Here is an 18,074-nt window from a genome sequence, read left to right as displayed (position 1 = left end):
GTTCCTTTAAACTCCTCGCTTTATTATTAGCATTTTTTCAAAGTAAGAAAATCATTGAATTGTGAAGATTATTTGTTTTGTGGTTTTATTATGAAGCACATTAGCGTTTCAGACACTACATTAATGAACAATAACTTTTCGGATGATCATTTATTGTAATCGGAGTGATAGACGTACCACAGAATATAATTATAAATGAATGATTGTATTATTATATCATTATAATGTGAAGTCTGTTTCTGTGCTTTTATGTTTTGCTGATGGAACTATTCACGTCTTTTGTGACTTTTTAGGAAAATCAAACATAATGGACTATGAGGAGTATGAGGAGTATTTCTATGACTACTATGATGACTACTTTGATGACTACAACTTCACCAACTATAACCTGACCGGTGTTGGAGAGCGTGTGTTCCCTGACCTCGAGTCCGTCACGCTGTCCCCTCTGACCGTGGTCTTGGCTGTGGTCAACATCATGACTTGCGTGCTCGGCCTGGCAGGAAACTCTTTGGTCATCTGGATCTGCGGGTGGAAAATGAAGAAGACGAAGACGAGTAAGAAGGTGATCACGATCTGGAACATCAGCCTGGCCGTCTCCAACCTGCTCTTCTGCGCCTTCCTGCCCGTTATTGTCTACTACTCTCTGACGAAGCACCGGCCTTTCGGGTCACTCCTCTGCAAGCTGACCTCCTTCATGGTGATCCTGAACACGTACAGCAGCGTGTTCCTCCTGGTCCTCATCAGCGTCGACAGATTCGTCTTGGTTTTGTTCCCCGTTTGGGCTCATAATCACCGCTCTCCCTGGAAGGCGTCTGTGATGGTGGCTGCGATGTGGGCGCTTTCTGCCCTGTTGAGTTTCCCTGTCGTTATTTACTGGAGCACAATAAATCACGACTCCAACACCCAGTGTCACCCACATTACATCAACGACCAGCACAGAGCCATCGCGTTGACCAGATTCCTTTGTGGCTTCGTTTTCCCCTTCCTCATCATCGCTGCTTGCGGCGTCGGCCTCGTCGTGAAGCTCAAAAACAAGACGCTCAAATCTGCAAAGCCGTACAAAATCATGTCAGCTCTGGTGGGTTCGTTTTTCGTGTGCTGGGTCCCGTTCCACACCTTCCTTCTTTTGGAGGTGGACTTCATGGAGCAAAACCCCGACGTCATCAGGACTGGAATAGAAGTGGGGCTGACCCTGGCGGCGGCAAACAGCTTCATCTCCGCAGTGCTTTACATCTTTGTCGGGAACGAGTTTAAGGCCATGTTAAAGCAGTCACTGGCTTCAAGAACAGAAGCAGCACCGGCCGATTTACCGAGGACAAAATCCACAGAAAATTTGTAAAAACAAGTGCGTGTTAATGTATCAGTCCCTTTGCAATGGAGTCTCCTGGTTTGATGACATGGCTCCACTTCAGTGAGTTTGGGGGAAGTTTGTTCTTATTTAGGGAGAAGGTCAAGGCCGTGGGAACCCAGGGTGCTGAGGGCGCTGCCGGCAATACTAACCCCTTAACTCCCACCTGAACCCAGCACATTTTCTCCAGCTTTACCCCAATCCAAAAGCTTCTGGGAAAAAAGGTGTGAAAATAGCAACAAAACTGAGACGAAAACAAGGATGAAAATGTGAAAAAAATGAAAAAAAAATTACTAAAAATGACAAAAATGGACAAAAATTTGACAAAAAAATGAGAAAAAATTAACAAAAAATTGCAAAAAAAATGACGAAAAAGTGACAAAAAAATTACAAAAAAGTGAGAAAAATTTGACGAAAAATGGAGGAAAAAATGGACGAAAAAGTGATTAGAATTTGAAAAAAAAAATGTGAAAAAATTACAAAAAAATTACAAAAAAATTACAAAAAAATTACAAAAAAATTACAAAAAAATTACAAAAAAAAAAAAATAAAATACAAAAAAAATACAAAAAAATTACAAAAATGGACAAAAATTTGACAGAAAATGTAGAAAAAATTGACGAAAATTTGCACAAAAAAATGGACAAAAAAGTGACAAGAATTTGACAAATAAATGCGAATAATTTGACGAAAAAGTGACAAAAAAGTCGCGAAAATGTGACAAAAATGAGTCGACTGCCCGACAAAAAAAGTGATGAAAAAAAACCTGACGTGAGGAAAAAGATCCATTTAGTTTTGTAGGTCTTTCAAATGAGGCGTTACACTGGCCTACAGGATTTGGGTAAAGCTGAACTGGAGAATCTCGGTTCAGGCGGGAGTTAAGAGGTTAATAAATAGGATTTATGCACAGGAAAAGTATTTTGGGGGTAAACTTTGTCCCTCAGCGCCCCCTAACTAAAACATCCTCCCACGGCTCTGGAGAAAGTTCTATAGACTCACTCTTTTCTCATTGGTAGAATATAGAATATGATGTAAAAAGAGGAAGTAAACATGTAGACCTCACAGAAAAGGTCAAACCAGGGAATACTAGGTCAAGTTTATTTTGTACAGCATGCACTTAAAACCCCTTTACCTGATTGACAAACAATAGAAGCCACTTTAAAACGTTACTTGTGCTCCAAACTTATTCCTCACTTTCCTAATATAATTGCAGCATCCAGATTCTTCACAGGGATCAGTGAAATGCTCCCTTTAAGCGCCGCTGGTTTTACTTTGGGTTCTATAGGTGGTTGTTTTAGGCTTTATTGACTTTGAATCGTATTGTACATAGTTTTTATTAGTTTTGATCAAGGTCTGATGCTACTTGGAAGGTAAAATGTGTGAAGTATGTGTGTGAACTTTTGCTTGCCTATAAATAAATCTATGTTTGCATTATTGTGTCAGTTTCATTTAAAAAGAAACTAATGTGACCACTTTCTGATGAGGTCAAACTGAAGTCGAGCGTAAATAGACTAAACAAACAAACAAGACGGACAGATTTCAGTGGATCGATCAGAAGGAGATTGAAACATGAAGAGGAGGCAGCCTGAAAATGATTCCATACACAAACAGACAGACACGGTTCTCAGCTGGTGTTGGGACCCACAATCACACCGGGATGGCAGAATATGACTTAAAGCAAAATATTGTCTTTTCCTCCAAAAAATATTGTTGAATTAGCTTTAATTCAGCATCACACTGCAAAAAGTATTTAACTAGATCAGTATAAACATCTCAGTTTGAGCACAATAATCCACATGTTAGTTGTTTTGACTGGTTAAGAAGTTGTTGGGCATTTGTCCTGGATTATTTCACTTGTTCTGAGATGTTTCTGACTCGTTTCGATACATTTCGTTCTTATTTCAGGTCATTTTCTTTGCCAATGGGGAAAGAAAATTGGTCTTATCTCATTGGCAATACTTATTTCAAGCGAGATTTACCCTAGAACTGGTGTGAAATGTCCTCAAACAAGCAAAGGAAACTCGGTCCGATCAGGAAAAGTGTCTAAATGAGAGAAAACCGCTCAAAACAAGAAACATTTCCTCAACTCAAGTCATTTAAGACAATGCTTGATATTAACTTTTTGTAGTGCACTTATTGGCATCCTGCACTAGGACTGTAACTTTACACCCCGATATTTTACTTATGTGACCTGTTCTAGTTTTTATCCTATTTTTATTGTTGTTGTTCACCTATTGTTGTATTTCTGCTGCTTGTTGTACATGGGATACCTCGTTTTTATTCTATTTAACTGGTTGCACATTTTCCTGTCTGTTTTTGCACAACTCTTATCTTAAATAAGCCACACACACACAAAAAAAGAAGCTTGCGACCCACTGAAAACGGTTCCATGATTCAATTTTGGGCCCCGAACAACCAGTTGAGAACCACTGCTATAGGAGACACAATAGGAGCAAAAAACAAAGTCTGTTTATGAATTAGTCTCAATGTATTTTGATAGACAGAACACACATTGATGCAAAAAAAGCAATTTTAGTCACAGTTTTAGTCTCATGAGAAACTTTTCATTTAGTTTTAGTCCAATTTTAGTCACAAAAATATCACTTTGACTAAAATTAAGACTAAATATTTTAGTCGACGAAATTAACACTGTCTTATACTAGGTGATTATAAACAAACAAACAAACAAACAAACACGGCTATTGTCATTTATATATTGACTCACTGTGGGAAGAGTTGCGTTTTTCATAAGGACCTATTAAAAATATATATATTTAAAGAAGAATTATAGATAGGGTATTTTTTCATACTGTGTGATAAATGTCCTTCTTCTTCCTACTCGATATATATTTTTGGAATAAATCTAGGAAAGTTATTTGTGACTGAAGAGTGAGCGCGAGAGAAAAAGATTTAAAAAAAGGGTATAAATCACCATGTTCTGGTCAAAAGGCGGCGCTGTGCTTTTTGTCCGCACGTCTTTCTGCGCTTAAGGCCGTACCGGAAGTCTCCACGTCCTCTTCTACCAGGCCGATCCAACATGGTGGGTATTCATTTCTATCAAACTCAGCAATCTGCCTTAATCCTCCGATTTAGCGCCTGTATTACTCCTTTTTGGCACTAATATCACAACCGGATAACGTAAACCTCCCGTACGTCCCTATATCTACGGTAGATTTGCCAGATGAAGTGTTTTATTCGTGTTTTTTAGCCCAAGGTTGCGGCTAACCGTGGAAGCTAAGCGATGCACCGGTAATAGAATTAGCTACTATTTGTTTGTACGTCTAACTCAATTATCAAAAGACAACATGTGACTTGACTTCGAGAGTATGTTTGGTTAAAACAGAACAATATGAAGGAGATTTGTCTTGAGAGTTTTCTGTACCGTTAGATAGCATATGTGGCTAATGCATGCTAATGCTAGTTACCTTAAGTGCCAAAGATCAGCCATGTAAACTGTACCGATGGACCATTGTCTCAAAGTATTGCATGATCGCCTACATTATCTCTTCTCAATGTACAATGGGCAGCTGCACGTGCTGTTTTTGCGATTATTTGCAATCATGGTCCACGGTTGCATCAGATTAGCATTTTATTTAGTGGGATATTTTGTTCTTCTGATGCGAATTGTATCTTCTACTAAAGCTTAGAGCTACCAGGGTCAACCTAGACATGGACAAACGTGGTAGTATGTTCGTATCAGTGTAATTAGGGTTGTGCCTTAGCAATGAGCATGAAATGTGAATGTGTAATATAATAACGTGTAAGCCACATGTTTAGTTGGGGGACAAACAAGTCTGAAATAGAACTAAAATAGGCAAACAATGACTCTAAGTGAATGTTTTACACTGCACGAGCTCCCAAGCACCGGAAACCAGTGTTAATTTCGTCGACTACTTTTTATTTAGTCTTAATTTTAGTCAAAGTGATATTTTTGTGACTAAAATTGGACTAAACTGAATTAAAAGTTTTTCATGAGACTAAAACTGTGACTAAAATGTCCAGATATTTGAGTCGACTAAAATCAGACTAAATAAAAATGAAAAGGAGAGACTAAAATCATCCAAACTTGTATTGAGCCTCTGAAAGAGCCTCAGATCATGTTTAAAGGATCAGCTCTGAGCTTTGTTCATGTGGAGCAGAAACATGAAGCAGAGGAACAACATTAAACATGATTAGAATCAATATTATCAATGCAAAGTCCACTCAATTAGTCTTAAATTTAGTCGACTAAATTGACTTGCAGTTGAGTAAAACTAGACTAAAATTGAAGATATTTTTTTGACTAAATCTCGACTAAAATTAAATTACATTTTAGTCAAAAGACTAAAACTAAATAAAAATATGTTGTCAAAATTAACACTGCTGGAAACTTGACCTTTGTGGTGCAAGAAATGAGATTACACATGTGGCTCATCCTTGTTTCAGTCCTCAAATCTCCTCAAATCCTGCACACAGGTTTTTATGTTAAAGCCACACCGCAGTAACAGTGTTTTTCTGTGTCGAGTTGGTACTAATGGTAACAATACAGTCTAAAATGTTACGCAGTGTCCCTTTAAGATATTAAGTTTCAGGTTTTCAGTGTTTCTCAATCAGATGGAGGTCTCAGTCTCATGTATTGATGATTAGCTGGTGCAGTGAGGTGACGATAACTGGTTTGGTTTTGATCCCAGGGGCGAGTCCGGACCAAGACGGTGAAGAAGGCCGCGCGGGTCATCATCGAGAAGTACTACACGCGGCTGGGGAATGACTTCCACACCAACAAGCGCGTGTGCGAGGAGATCGCCATCATCCCCAGCAAGAAGCTCCGCAACAAGATCGCTGGGTGAGAGTCGGGACGGGGTCCGGGACGGGACGGGACGGGGGGCCTGTATCGAAAGTGGCTGTGGATCTTTGTGGCCAGGTCATTGATAATGCAGGCACAGCAAACGGAGAGCCTTTCCCTGTGTTTGAGGGAGGTGCAGTTCCCATCAAACCCTGGCGCTCTCATACACTCCTAATACTGTAATACTGAAGCTGAATGTGAGCTCTGTCCTCGTCATTATGCAAGACACTTTTCCTCCAGTGTCTGTGGCAACAATCAATGCCCTTTTGGTTAGGGCTGTGCAATTAATCGAAATTCGATTACGATTTCGATTACAACAGTAAACGATGACAAAATTAGCGTAATCGCAAAAAATAGATTATATTTTTTTTTCCAATTTTTTTTTTTTTTTTTTTTTTTTTTTTTTTTTATTTTTTTTTTTTTCTGATTATTAATTTTTTGATTTTTCTAATTTTTTTGATGGATTTTTGTCTCTTTTTTTTTGCTGGATTTTTGTCTTTTTAAAAAAAAATGGATTATGGTCATTTTTTTTGATGGATTTTTTAAAGGCAACAAATAATCGTTTGAATAATCGTGATTTCAATTATGACAAAAATAATCGTGATTATTATTTTTTCAATTGAGCAGCCCTACTTTTGGTCGTAAACAGACGTGTGATTAAGGGGCAGAGATATTACACATTAGGTCTAAGCTATTCACAACTTGATTTGTTTGTTTTCACTAAATTGTGACCAAAACAATGCGTAGCTGGAAAAAGGAAAGCTGTATTTGCTAATTGTAAGAGCGATGTCAAAGTCAATACACATCTGTGATCTCCAGCGTTTATTTGTAGATTTTTAGTGATGAAACCTTCTGATTTGTGTTTGAACTTGGTAAATCTGGAGTCTTTTCTCTCAGGTATGTGACGCACCTGATGAAGAGGATCCAGAGGGGTCCGGTCAGAGGCATCTCCATCAAACTGCAGGAGGAGGAGCGCGAGAGGAGGGACAACTACGTCCCAGAGGTCAGTGCGGGACGGTGTGGGGTGGACCGAGTGCACGTTTGGATGGATTTACTCTTTAAGTGGAATCTGAGCGTCTTCCACTAGGGTTTCAGTGTTTAGGGTTCGACGCTGCAGGTGGAAAGTAAAGATTTTTTCCTAGTTTTCTTGATGTCAGGGTAAAAAAAAAGTAGACTTGCCTTTTATACAAAGCTTTTAGCGCCAGAGAGTTCCATGAAATAACTACAACAGCGCAGGCTTTGTCTTTCACACGCGGAGCCAAATACTGTGTGGTCTCCATGTGCAGTCATTTTCTGGGAGAAAACTGTGGCTATAACTAGGGCTATGCAATAATCGAAATTCGATTACGATTTCGATTATTACACTAGACGATCACAAAAATAGCATAATCGAGAACAAACGATTAGTAAGGATGCCCTCCCGCTCGTCCTGTGTGGTTTGTGTGACGCGTCTGATCAGCTGAAACACCAGCGTGACAGAACTGTTAATAATATCGTACTAATATTTCTTATACCTAACTCTTAGATAACACCACTGTTCAGACCCTTGTGCTGAAGGAGAACAGCTGTTCAGAAGCCTCCACATCCTTTACTCAGACACTGGTTTTGTTTAGTAGAAAAGTCTAAAACTCTTCTTCAGGATCAGATCAACGGAGCTCAAACAAACTCTTATTACTTCAGCAGCTGAGATGTTTCTGTTCCCTTCGCATTTCACTAAAGGCTCAGGCTTCGGTCTGACATAAAAACATCAGCGCTGTGTGATGATGTCATCAGGCCGCGCCGCTCTGTTGGACAGGTGTGAGGGCTGGCCAGCAGGGGGCAGGTGTCCCTATATAATTAGTTTAGAACAGTGTTTTTCAACCTTTTTTGAGCCAAGGCACATTTTTTTCATTGAATAAATCACGAGGCACACCACCAGCAGAAAATATAATTTTTTTTAACCCTGTAGCCTATATTCAGTCGTTGAATAGGAACACCGTATAGTCCTACTACCCACAATGCCACAGTCACCGCCACCTGCCGCATCCATGCATCACTAATTCTCTTAGCGACCTAATATGGAGTATTTATTACATGGTTACTCTACTCTAGACAGCACTCGAAAACGGTACAATATTTGTGGATAATAATGAGTTTATTAGAAAAAAAAAACTAGGTAGGCACACCAGACAATATCTCACGGCGCACTAGTGTGCCACGGCACAGTGGTTGAAAAACACTGGTTTAGAAACTGAACATATTAAAAAGTAAAAAAAAAAAAAAAAGGTTTTTATTGTCCAACAAAAATGTAGTCAATAGTTGTTTTTTTAAGTAGTAAAAATGAATAAATAAAACAAAGGAACAAACAAATAATCGTTTGAATAATCGTGATTATTATTTTTTCTATAATCGAGCAGCCCTAGCCATAACTGCAGTTAGAGCGAGACAGATGCAGGTGAAAACTTTACGCTCGTTTTTCCAAATGAGATTCTCTTTACACTTTCTGGAATGTAGCTTTTTCCCCCCAGAGGTTTTCTTTAATATCTTATTCCTGCCTGATTTATTGAGCCTTAAAAAAACATGTCAGGATTTACATTTTTACACACAAATGCCTTATTCAAAAACTAAACCGGGTCCAAAATTCCTCTTAAGTGTTAAACTGTATGTATATGAAAGCTCATGTATCGGTAACTTACAGCAAGAGCTTCCACTTGATTATTTTGTCCCGTATTCACCTTTAGTGTGTCGTCCTACATGTTTTACAGCATTTGTAGTTGTTAAACCTGTGTCGAGACCGAGCCGTGCTCCTAAAACTGTCACCAAATGAAAACCAGGCCGGGAGACGTTTTGGTTTTTACTCGTTCTTTGTCCTCGGCTGAGAAACTGGCAGAGGTTTGATCGAGCGGCTGCTGTTCAGTGTTTTCTGAAGATCGAAGCTCGTTTTCGTGGCTTTGTGTGCGCTCGTTTACTTTCGGTCGGACGCGGCGCAGATTGTGACTCACGGCGTCGAACAAAAAAACTTTGGGTGAAGTTGTTTGGATGCACAGAAGCCTGGATGTTTCTGAAGCGCGTGACGTTTGCTTTCGATTCCCTCCGGCGACGTCAGAGCCGAGTCTCCCGAATCCGACTCCCGTAGCGATAATTACTGCAGATGCTGATGCCGTTTCTGATGGCAGTCTTTCAGGACGGTGTTTGGACTCAGCGGGAGACTTTACACCGGGAGTTAAAGCGTCTTCCTTCATGTTTTTGTGACCCTGTATCGAAAGTGACTGTGGGGTCTCGTGTCTCCAGGTCATTGATAATGCAGGAACATGAAAACTGAGAGCCTTTCCCTGTGTGTGAGGGATCTGTGCCTTCTCACCCTGGTGCTCTCAAACATTTACTCATTAAACACATGGAAACAAACCTTCCTGCCGGTGCGTTGAGTTTCCTTGTGTACGAATGTGCTCGATAAACAAACGTGCCTGGTTTTATGCAGAAACAGGACTGGGGTCGTCAAATCTATTCGATACTAGAAGTTACACGTAAGACCTGAGGGGGCAGTAGTGAGAATAAAATGGCAAACTTGCATCTAGACTCTTTAACCAGTTAACCCCCACCTGAACCGGGCACATTTTCTCCAGTTTGGCTTCACCCCAGTCCAAAAAACTGACAAACAAATGACAAAAATGTGACAAAAAATGACCAAAAAAAAGACAATCTGATAATAATAATAAAAAATTGACCAAAAAATTTAAAAAAATTAACAAATGACAAAAAAATTATCAAAAAATGGAGGGAAAAAATGACAATGTGATTTTAAAAAAAAAAGACAAAAAAATTACAAACATTTGACAAAAATGTGATAAAAAAATTGACCAACAAATGACAAATGTGACAAAAAATTACAAAAATGTGATAAAAAAAAAGACAAAACAATGACAATTTGATCAAAAAATGTGGTGAAAAAATTACAAAAATGTGACGAAAAATGACCAAAAAAAAAAGACAAATGTGATAATAAAAAAGTGACACAAAAAAAAATTACAACAAAAAATCACAAAAATTTGACCAAAAAATTTAGAAAAATTTGAAAAAAATGACTAATGTGATTTTAAAAAAAAGACAAAAAAAAATTACAAACATTTGACAAAAATGTGATAAAAAAAATTGACGAAAAAATGACAAATGTGACAAAAAATTAAATGTGACCAAAAAAAATGACAAAGTTCCAAAAATGAGTTGAAAATCCCAACAACAAAAAAATGATGCCGTGAGGAAAAAGATCCTCTCGGTTCAGGCGTTAAGAGCTTAACCATTTAACTGAACCTGAACAAAGCACGATTTCTCCAGTTTGGCTTTACCTAAATCTAAAGACGTGCCGGAAAAGCAATAAAGGCACAATAAACACACGACTGAAGAGATGAAAAAGCAACTGAAACGTGACAAGACATAAAGTCACAAAAACAAATTTTAAACTACAGCTAAAAGGTGCTCAATTAAACCCTGAAACATGTGTCCATTGTCTAAGTGTAGGATCTGATCTGGAGCTGCACCAGGTGGAAAAGAGCAGGTGTTTCTAGGGCTGCTCGATTATTGAAAAAATAATAATCACGATTATTTTTGTCATAATTGTAATCACGATTATTCAAACGATTATTTGTTGCCTTTAAAAAAAATCCATCAAAAAAATGACAAAAATCCATCAAAAAAAAGACAAAAATCCAGCAAAAAAAATGACAAAAATCCAGCAAAAAAAATGACAAAAATCCAGCAAAAGTGAAAAAAATCCAGCAGAAAAATGACAAAAATCCAGCAAAAAAGTGACAAAAATCCAGCAAAAAAGTGACAAAAATCCAGCAAAAAGTGACAAAAATCCAGCAAAAAAAAGGGACAAAAATCCAGCAAAAAAGTGACAAAAATCCAGCAAAAAGTGACAAAAATCCAGCAAAAAAGTGACAAATCCATAAAAAAAGACAAAAATCCAGCAAAAAAAATGACAAAAATCCAGCAAAAAAAATGACAAAAATCCAGCAAAAGTGAAAAAAATCCAGCAGAAAAATGACAAAAATCCAGCAAAAAAGTGACAAAAATCCAGCAAAAAAGTGACAAAAATCCAGCAAAAAGTGACAAAAATCCAGCAAAAAAAAGTGACAAAAATCCAGCAAAAAAGTGACAAAAATCCAGCAAAAAGTGACAAAAATCCAGCAAAAAAGTGACAAAAATCCAGCAAAAAGTGACAAAAATCCAGCAAAAAAGTGACAAAAATCCAGCAAAAAAGTGACAAAAATCCAGCAAAAAAGTGACAAAAATCCAGCAAAAAAGTGACAAAAATCCAGCAAAAAAATGACAAAAATCCCAAAATTAAAAATTGGAAGAAAAAAAAAAAGAAAAAAATTGAAAAAAACTAAATAAAAATTATAATCGTTTTTTTGCGATTATGCTAATTTTGTAATCGTTTACTGTTGTAATCGAAATCGTAATCGAAATTCGATTAATTGCACAGCCCTAGGTGTTTCTGTAGAAGCTGGACAATGAGTGAGTGTGGCTAACGTTAGCTCAGCACATGTATCAGTTAGACTTGGATAGACTCTACTTCTACTCAAAATATGAAATATCAACTGTTCATGTTCACGTTCATGTTTCCCACCTGTACATGACTCATGGGTATATTGGTGTGGTTGGATAAATGCAGCGTTCTGCTCCGACATGTGGCAGCAGCAACGGTTTCTAGGGATGCACCGATCCACATTTCTAAGTTTAGTTTATTTATTTAGAAAAACGGGGACAGTGTAAAATAAACATTAACCTCAAGGGGAGAGATGCTGTACCAGGTTACAGCTCGTGTGCTAGTTTCCACCTGTGGTCCCTGGGCTGATGTTATGGTTAAATACTGACTTAAAAACATCATGCAGACGAGGATAATGGCATTTACATTGATATAATAGCAAAAGCAAATCTTCACATACACAACAATCAGATAAAACGCACATCCGGTCACATGTGGGTGCAAGAGCTTCCGATCCGATACTTTGGGTATTTTTATATAATATCATTATATATTACAGTAGTTTTACTTTTTTAATAGACATGTAAGAGGTTTTGGCTTTAACTTTGAATTTTAAATTAGAAAGTTTTTCAGAAGCAGGTGTTGGCGACAGGTTAACGATAGACACATTCATCTCCTGTGTGATGTGGATGTTCTGATTGTAATACTGTGGTTTTCTTTTGGCAGCCTCTGAATTCTGGTTTTAAATGTGTCTTGTAATCCCATGAGGGCAAGACATAATAAGAATAACTAAGATAAAATCAAATAAATCAAATCAGTGTCCTAACTTAGCGGTGACATGAAGGCCGTGAATCTGTGGTCCTGGATCTGCAGCGGCTCCAGTCTGCAGGTTTGCCGATGTGACTCTAAAAGCGCTGCAGTGCAGGCTGGAGCCGCTGCAGATCCAGGGCCGTCTTGTATCGGTCCAGTCATCAAATGTGATCCAATCCGATACCCTCAAATCCTCCGCATCGGCTCCCGATACCGAATATCGGATCGGTACATCCCTAACTGTTGATTCAGGCAGAAACGGGCGGTGTTTAACATGATGGTCACGGGTCAAATCCAGTCTAAGTGTTTGATACTGTAGGTGAAATCATCAAGTACTATATATATATATATATAAAAAAAACAACTCAAAACTCAAATGATATATATATATATAATTTTCTAGGGCTGAAACAACTAATCGATTAATTGACAATCGATTACTAAAATAGTTGTCAACTATTTCAGTAATCGATTAATCGTTTTCTAGTAAACACAGACTAAAATAGAGCAAAAATGACATGACAATTATGCATTTTGGATGAAAACCTACTTTGTTTTTTAAAGTTTGGGTCTGTAGTGTTTTGTACATCGTAAATTTCATAAATATCTGTCTTTGACTCGTCCAATCAGAAGCAGAATCAGCACAAAGAGCCTCCAACAAATGTTTACTTTAAGTTTACTCCATCAACACGTCCTCAAGCGGCGCCACTTTAGCTTATGTGATAAAAAATACAATTTCCATTTCACAGCCAAGCGATTAATCGTGAAAATAATCGGTCGATAAATCGATTATCAAAATAATCGTTGGCTGCAGCCCTGATATATTCTTTTGGTGCCGTGGTGTCAAAGTCAGTATCAAGAATCGAGTTTTATTTCCTGTATCAAAATCAATTTTGAAATTTTAGTTTCGTGACACTAGAACTAGCTGCTCATTGAAGCCGTGACGGTGTTTTTGACTTGACTGAAGAAATGTGAGGGCGACTCCTGTGATCTGAGCACTGACAGTGATCGTTATCTCTCAGCCCTATTGAACAACTGCGATTATGTAGCTAAAGTCTGTCATTTCCCGTTTTCATGTGGGAAAAAATCACACTTTGATGAGTTGATCCCTGGTTTATGCTGAGCTGAAGTTAGGTGTTGGTCGACATGTGGTCATTTCCCCCACGTTTGCTTCATTAAAAAGTGTTTCTCTTCCCCCAGGTTTCCGCTCTGGACCAGGAGCTGATTGAGGTTGACCCCGACACTAAAGAGATGCTCAAGCTGCTGGTGAGTCCGACACTAAACCAGATGTTTTCTGCTCATAACGGTCGTGTCGCCGCTCCGGACCCTGTATCGAAAGTGACTGTGGGGTCTCGTGTCTCCAGGTCATTGATAATGCAGGAACATGAGCCTGAGAGCCTTTCCCTGTGTGTGAGGGATCTGTGCCTTCTCACCCTGGTGCTCTCAAACATTTACACCGAGACATGTTCTTACCTGAGCAAAGATGTTGTTCGCGTTCAGCCTCTCCTCCTCTCCTCTGTGGGGGTGAGGTTAGAAGCGACTGCCTTAAAGTCCTGCTGTCGCTCAGAAAGGTGTTAATCCGGGTCTGAAGTGCCGTCATGCACGAGTTTAATACAGAAGCTGCAGTTACACGCATGACCTGAGGTGGCAGTAGTGAGGATAAAATGGCAAACTTGCATCTAGACTCTTTAACCAGTTACCCCCACCTGAACCGAGCACATTTTCTCCAGTTTGGCTTTACCCCAATCCAAAAAACGGACGAACAAATGACAAAAATGTGATGGAAAAAAATTGACAAAAAATGTGATGAAAAAATTACAAAAATGTGACAAAATGACCCAAAAAAAAGACAAATGTGATTTAAAAAAAAAAAACAATTGACAAAAAAATGACAAAAATTTGATCGAAAAAATGTAGGAAATAATAACAAATGTGACAAAAAAAAATTAACAAAAAAATTACAAACATTTGACAAAAAAGTGATGAAAAAATGACGAAAAAATGACAAATGTGATAAAAAATTAAATGTGACCCAAAAAAAATGACAAATGTGATAAAAAAAAATGGATGAAAATTGCCCCCAAAAAAAAATTGACAAAAAAAATGACAATTTGATCAAAAAATGTGATGAAAAAACGACCAAAAAAAGACAAAAATGTAACAAATGACAAAAACTTGATAAAATGGACAAAAAAAATTACAAACAAATTTACAAAAATTTGAGGAAAAAATGACAAATGTGACAAATTAAATGTGACCAAAAAAAAAATGACAAAGTTCCTAAAATGAGTTGAATCCCCAACAAAAAAATGATGGGGAAACAATGTGATGCCGTGAGGAAAAAGATCCTCTCGGTTCAGGTGGGAGTTAAGAGGTTAACCAGTTAACTTAACCTGAACAAAGCACGATTTCTCCAGTTTGGCTTTACCTAAATCTAAATATCGCAATAAACACACGACTGAAGAGATGAAAAAGCAACTGAAACGTGACAAGACATAAAGTCACAAAAATGAGGGACAAATGCAACAAAAACACAACAAAAGGAGGGATTAAAAGACGGGAACAGCACGAAAACTCTTCCAGAATGTGACACAAACTCTGCGAAAGAAAAACAAAATTAACAAAGCCATAAAAGAGCGAAAAATGTGATACGTTTTGTAGGTCTTAGCTTTCAAATGAGGCGTTTCTCAGGCCTGTACGTTTAAGTGGTGACGTCACAGCTACAAAAAACTCTATAACAATCAATATTTGTGAAACTCTACAGACACTGAACAGACTTATCAGGCCCATGAGCCAAACGTGCTGAACCCACTGCTGTAAAAGTCAGATTTACCAAAATCTGTGCTTCAGGACAGGGTTAATGTCGTCGACTAAAATATTCAGTCTTAATTTTAGTCAAAGTGATATTTCTGTGACTAAAATTGGACTAAAACTAAATGAAAAGTTTCTCATGAGACTAAAACTGTGACTAAAATGTCCAGATATTTGAGTCGACTAAAATCAGACTAAATAAAAATGAAAAGGAGAGACTAAAATCATCCAAACTTGTATTGAGCGTCTGAAAGAGCCTCAGATCATGTTTAAAGGATCAGCTCTGAGCTTTGTTCATGTGGAGCAGAAACATGAAGCAGAGGAACAACATTAAACACGATTAGAATCAATATTATCAATGCACATGTCGACTAAAACTAGACTAAAATCGAATTACATTTTTGTCAAAAGACTAAAACTAAATTACAATACGTTGTCAAAATGAACACTGCTTCCGGGTTAGCGGAGAAAAACGCTAAACCTGGAAGTAGTGACTTTATTTAATGCTTTTTCAGCAGCAGGTTTGGGATAAAGAGTGAGAAATGAGTCTGATCAGTAACTCTGAGTTGCAGAAATATTGATTTAAGAGTTTTCTTATGTTTTGTTGCCGAGCTGCTCGTGCCCGGAAGCGGAAGTCGTGACGTCACACTTAAAGCGAGACACTGCAGGTGAACGGGGAAAAAATGTATATTTACAGATATCAATTTGAAACTGTTGATCACTGGTATAAATGTGAGAAAAAATACATGGCAAGTTTTCTGTTATTTTATCTTTTCATAAGAACAAGGTGTTTTATGCCTAAAAATGCCCCAAATTTCCCATCTTTTCGGCGACGAAATCTGAATAATGGACAGAGCTACATTTAAACTTATGTTTTCATTTTATTGATGAATGAGTTGCCAAGACTTTCTCAGAGCGGATTTTGGATTTCTTGTTTAGTTTTAAAATAAGCTGTTTTTTAGTGGGAAATGTTGTAAAAAAATAATTTTCGCCTCATTTTTTGACATTCAAAACTCAATAAATGGAGCTTAAGGGATTAAATAATAAAAAATCCCTCTGAAAAAATCTTCCAAATCTTGTTCAGTCCGAGGCTGGAAAATGTGAAGTCTTTAGGTCCGACTGACGTGGACATAGTGTCGCCACAATGACAGAAACATGTGTTTGGAGAAAAAGACCCTTGAAATTGTGTTCTCCCATATAAGTCTATGGGGGAACATTGAATCAGAGCAATATTTAAACATGTTATTGTGAAGATTAGGCACGTTTTCTGTTTCCGGGTGAAAGTTTGTATGTTCAGAGACAGATTTGGCCCAAAACCTGAAAAGATTGAGTTTTGCCTGTAGTGTCTCCCCTTTACAAACGTATCGGCTCTAAGCGCTTTTAGATTTAGGTAAAGCTGAACAAGAAAATGCACTCGGGTTAAGAGGTTTAACAAACGCTGAATGAACTGGGATCGGAGAATGAAGCCGACCTTGGATCAATGAAGTAAAACCTGACCTTTTTATTTAGGATTAAGGACGTTTGATTTATTGAGGCAGAAAAACATTGATAAAAACGATGTTATTTTGGACCAGTTGAAGCCGCTGAAACTTAAAATTCCCGAGCCAAAGTTTCCAGAAAACGTCTAAACCTGTGTGATTTCCTCCTCCTGTCGTTCCCGGCTCCTCGTCACTTTTCTTGCTCTCACTTCAAAGAGAAACCTCGTGTCTGGAGGTAATTCTTGTGACTCATGAGCAGCTTCCTTGTTCCAAAACCTCCTCCTCCCTCAGATTAATGAAAACACACTCTCCTCACACGTTAGTCTTTGTCCTGAACGACTCGGTACAGACGACGGCGCTGAAAACCTTCCCTTGTGTTGCAGGACTTCGGCAGCCTGTCGAACCTGCAGGTCACGCAGCCGACGGTCGGGATGAACTTCAAGCAGCCGCGAGGAGTCTAGACGCCATCTTTGTTCTTAATAAAATGCTACAAAACGACTGCTGCTCTTCTCTCTCCCTGTTTTTTAATTTTATCTATTTGTTTCCGTCGCCCCGGACGACGAGTCTGGCCCGTTTCCAAATAAAGTGGGACAAAGTGAATCATGTCGAGTTTTATGTTTTTGCTGCCACAGAAAAAGCATCAAGTTTAAGATGATGTTTCCATGTTTGTCCATCAGAGGGCGCTCCTGAGCAGAGTCAGTTTCCAAACCTTATATTGGTAATGGATAAAGTGTAAAATGAGCTTCAGTTTTAGAGTGGACAGTGCTCATGTTTCAGAATTAGGTTATAAACTCCAACATTAAAGTTCTCATTAAAGCATTTAGTCAAATAAATTGTGCCAAAAGGAAAGCCTTATGTGATTAAAAGGCGTTGAATTTGGTTCAAGCAGAAATTAAATCAAAATGTCTGATATTTATCGACTTCCTGGTCCAGTGAAAATACATTCATGGATGTGAGACGTTGAACTGCAGGTTTTACTGAATGTTTGTAGTGTCCAGTCTTTTCCCCCCAAAAAATACAAATGATGCATTTTTGAGACAAATGACATTCACTTTGACCTGGTGTGGACTGAGAAACCAAACTACTCAGAAGTAATGATACATTTTGTCTCAAATGGTGGTAAAGTAAAACAAGTGCTTGGAGTAAATTCAACACGAGTAATGAGAAAAGTCTGTGTTTTAGGAACATAAATTATGAGAGAACCTAAAACTAAAGCATGAAATGTATTTGTAAATAGGAGATGGTTATAACACTTTGCTTCAGCTCCTGTAACTCTGACTTTCTGAGCGAGAGAAACTTTCATACAAAGTTCCCACATCTGTTCATTACGATGTCGAT

General features: G+C 38.1%; 2 protein-coding genes across 2 annotated transcripts; both read left to right on the top strand.

The window, feature by feature from the left end:
* Positions 1–307: 307 nt before the first annotated feature.
* On the top strand, positions 308–1,339 carry LOC306965100 (chemerin-like receptor 1; the record flags this gene model as incomplete). Its single annotated transcript, XM_079559344.1, has 1 exon — positions 308–1,339. The coding sequence occupies one exon, from the start codon at positions 308–310 to the stop codon at positions 1,337–1,339; it is 1,032 nt and encodes a 343-aa protein (XP_079415470.1).
* Positions 1,340–4,307: 2,968 nt separating this feature from the next.
* Positions 4,308–17,231, top strand: LOC306965996 (small ribosomal subunit protein eS17). Its single transcript, XM_079560623.1, has 5 exons — positions 4,308–4,388; positions 6,019–6,170; positions 7,068–7,173; positions 13,648–13,713; positions 17,120–17,231. The coding sequence occupies exons 1-5, from the start codon at positions 4,386–4,388 to the stop codon at positions 17,195–17,197; spliced, it is 405 nt and encodes a 134-aa protein (XP_079416749.1). The 5' UTR covers positions 4,308–4,385; the 3' UTR covers positions 17,198–17,231.
* The last annotated feature ends 843 nt before the right edge of the window (positions 17,232–18,074 follow it).

This window comes from Gobius niger (assembly GCF_951799975.1).
Source record: "Gobius niger genome assembly, chromosome: 7".
NCBI lineage: Eukaryota > Metazoa > Chordata > Actinopteri > Gobiiformes > Gobiidae > Gobius > Gobius niger.
The sequence above is the reverse complement of the archived record's forward strand: the minus strand, read 5'-3'. Positions and strand labels throughout refer to the sequence as shown.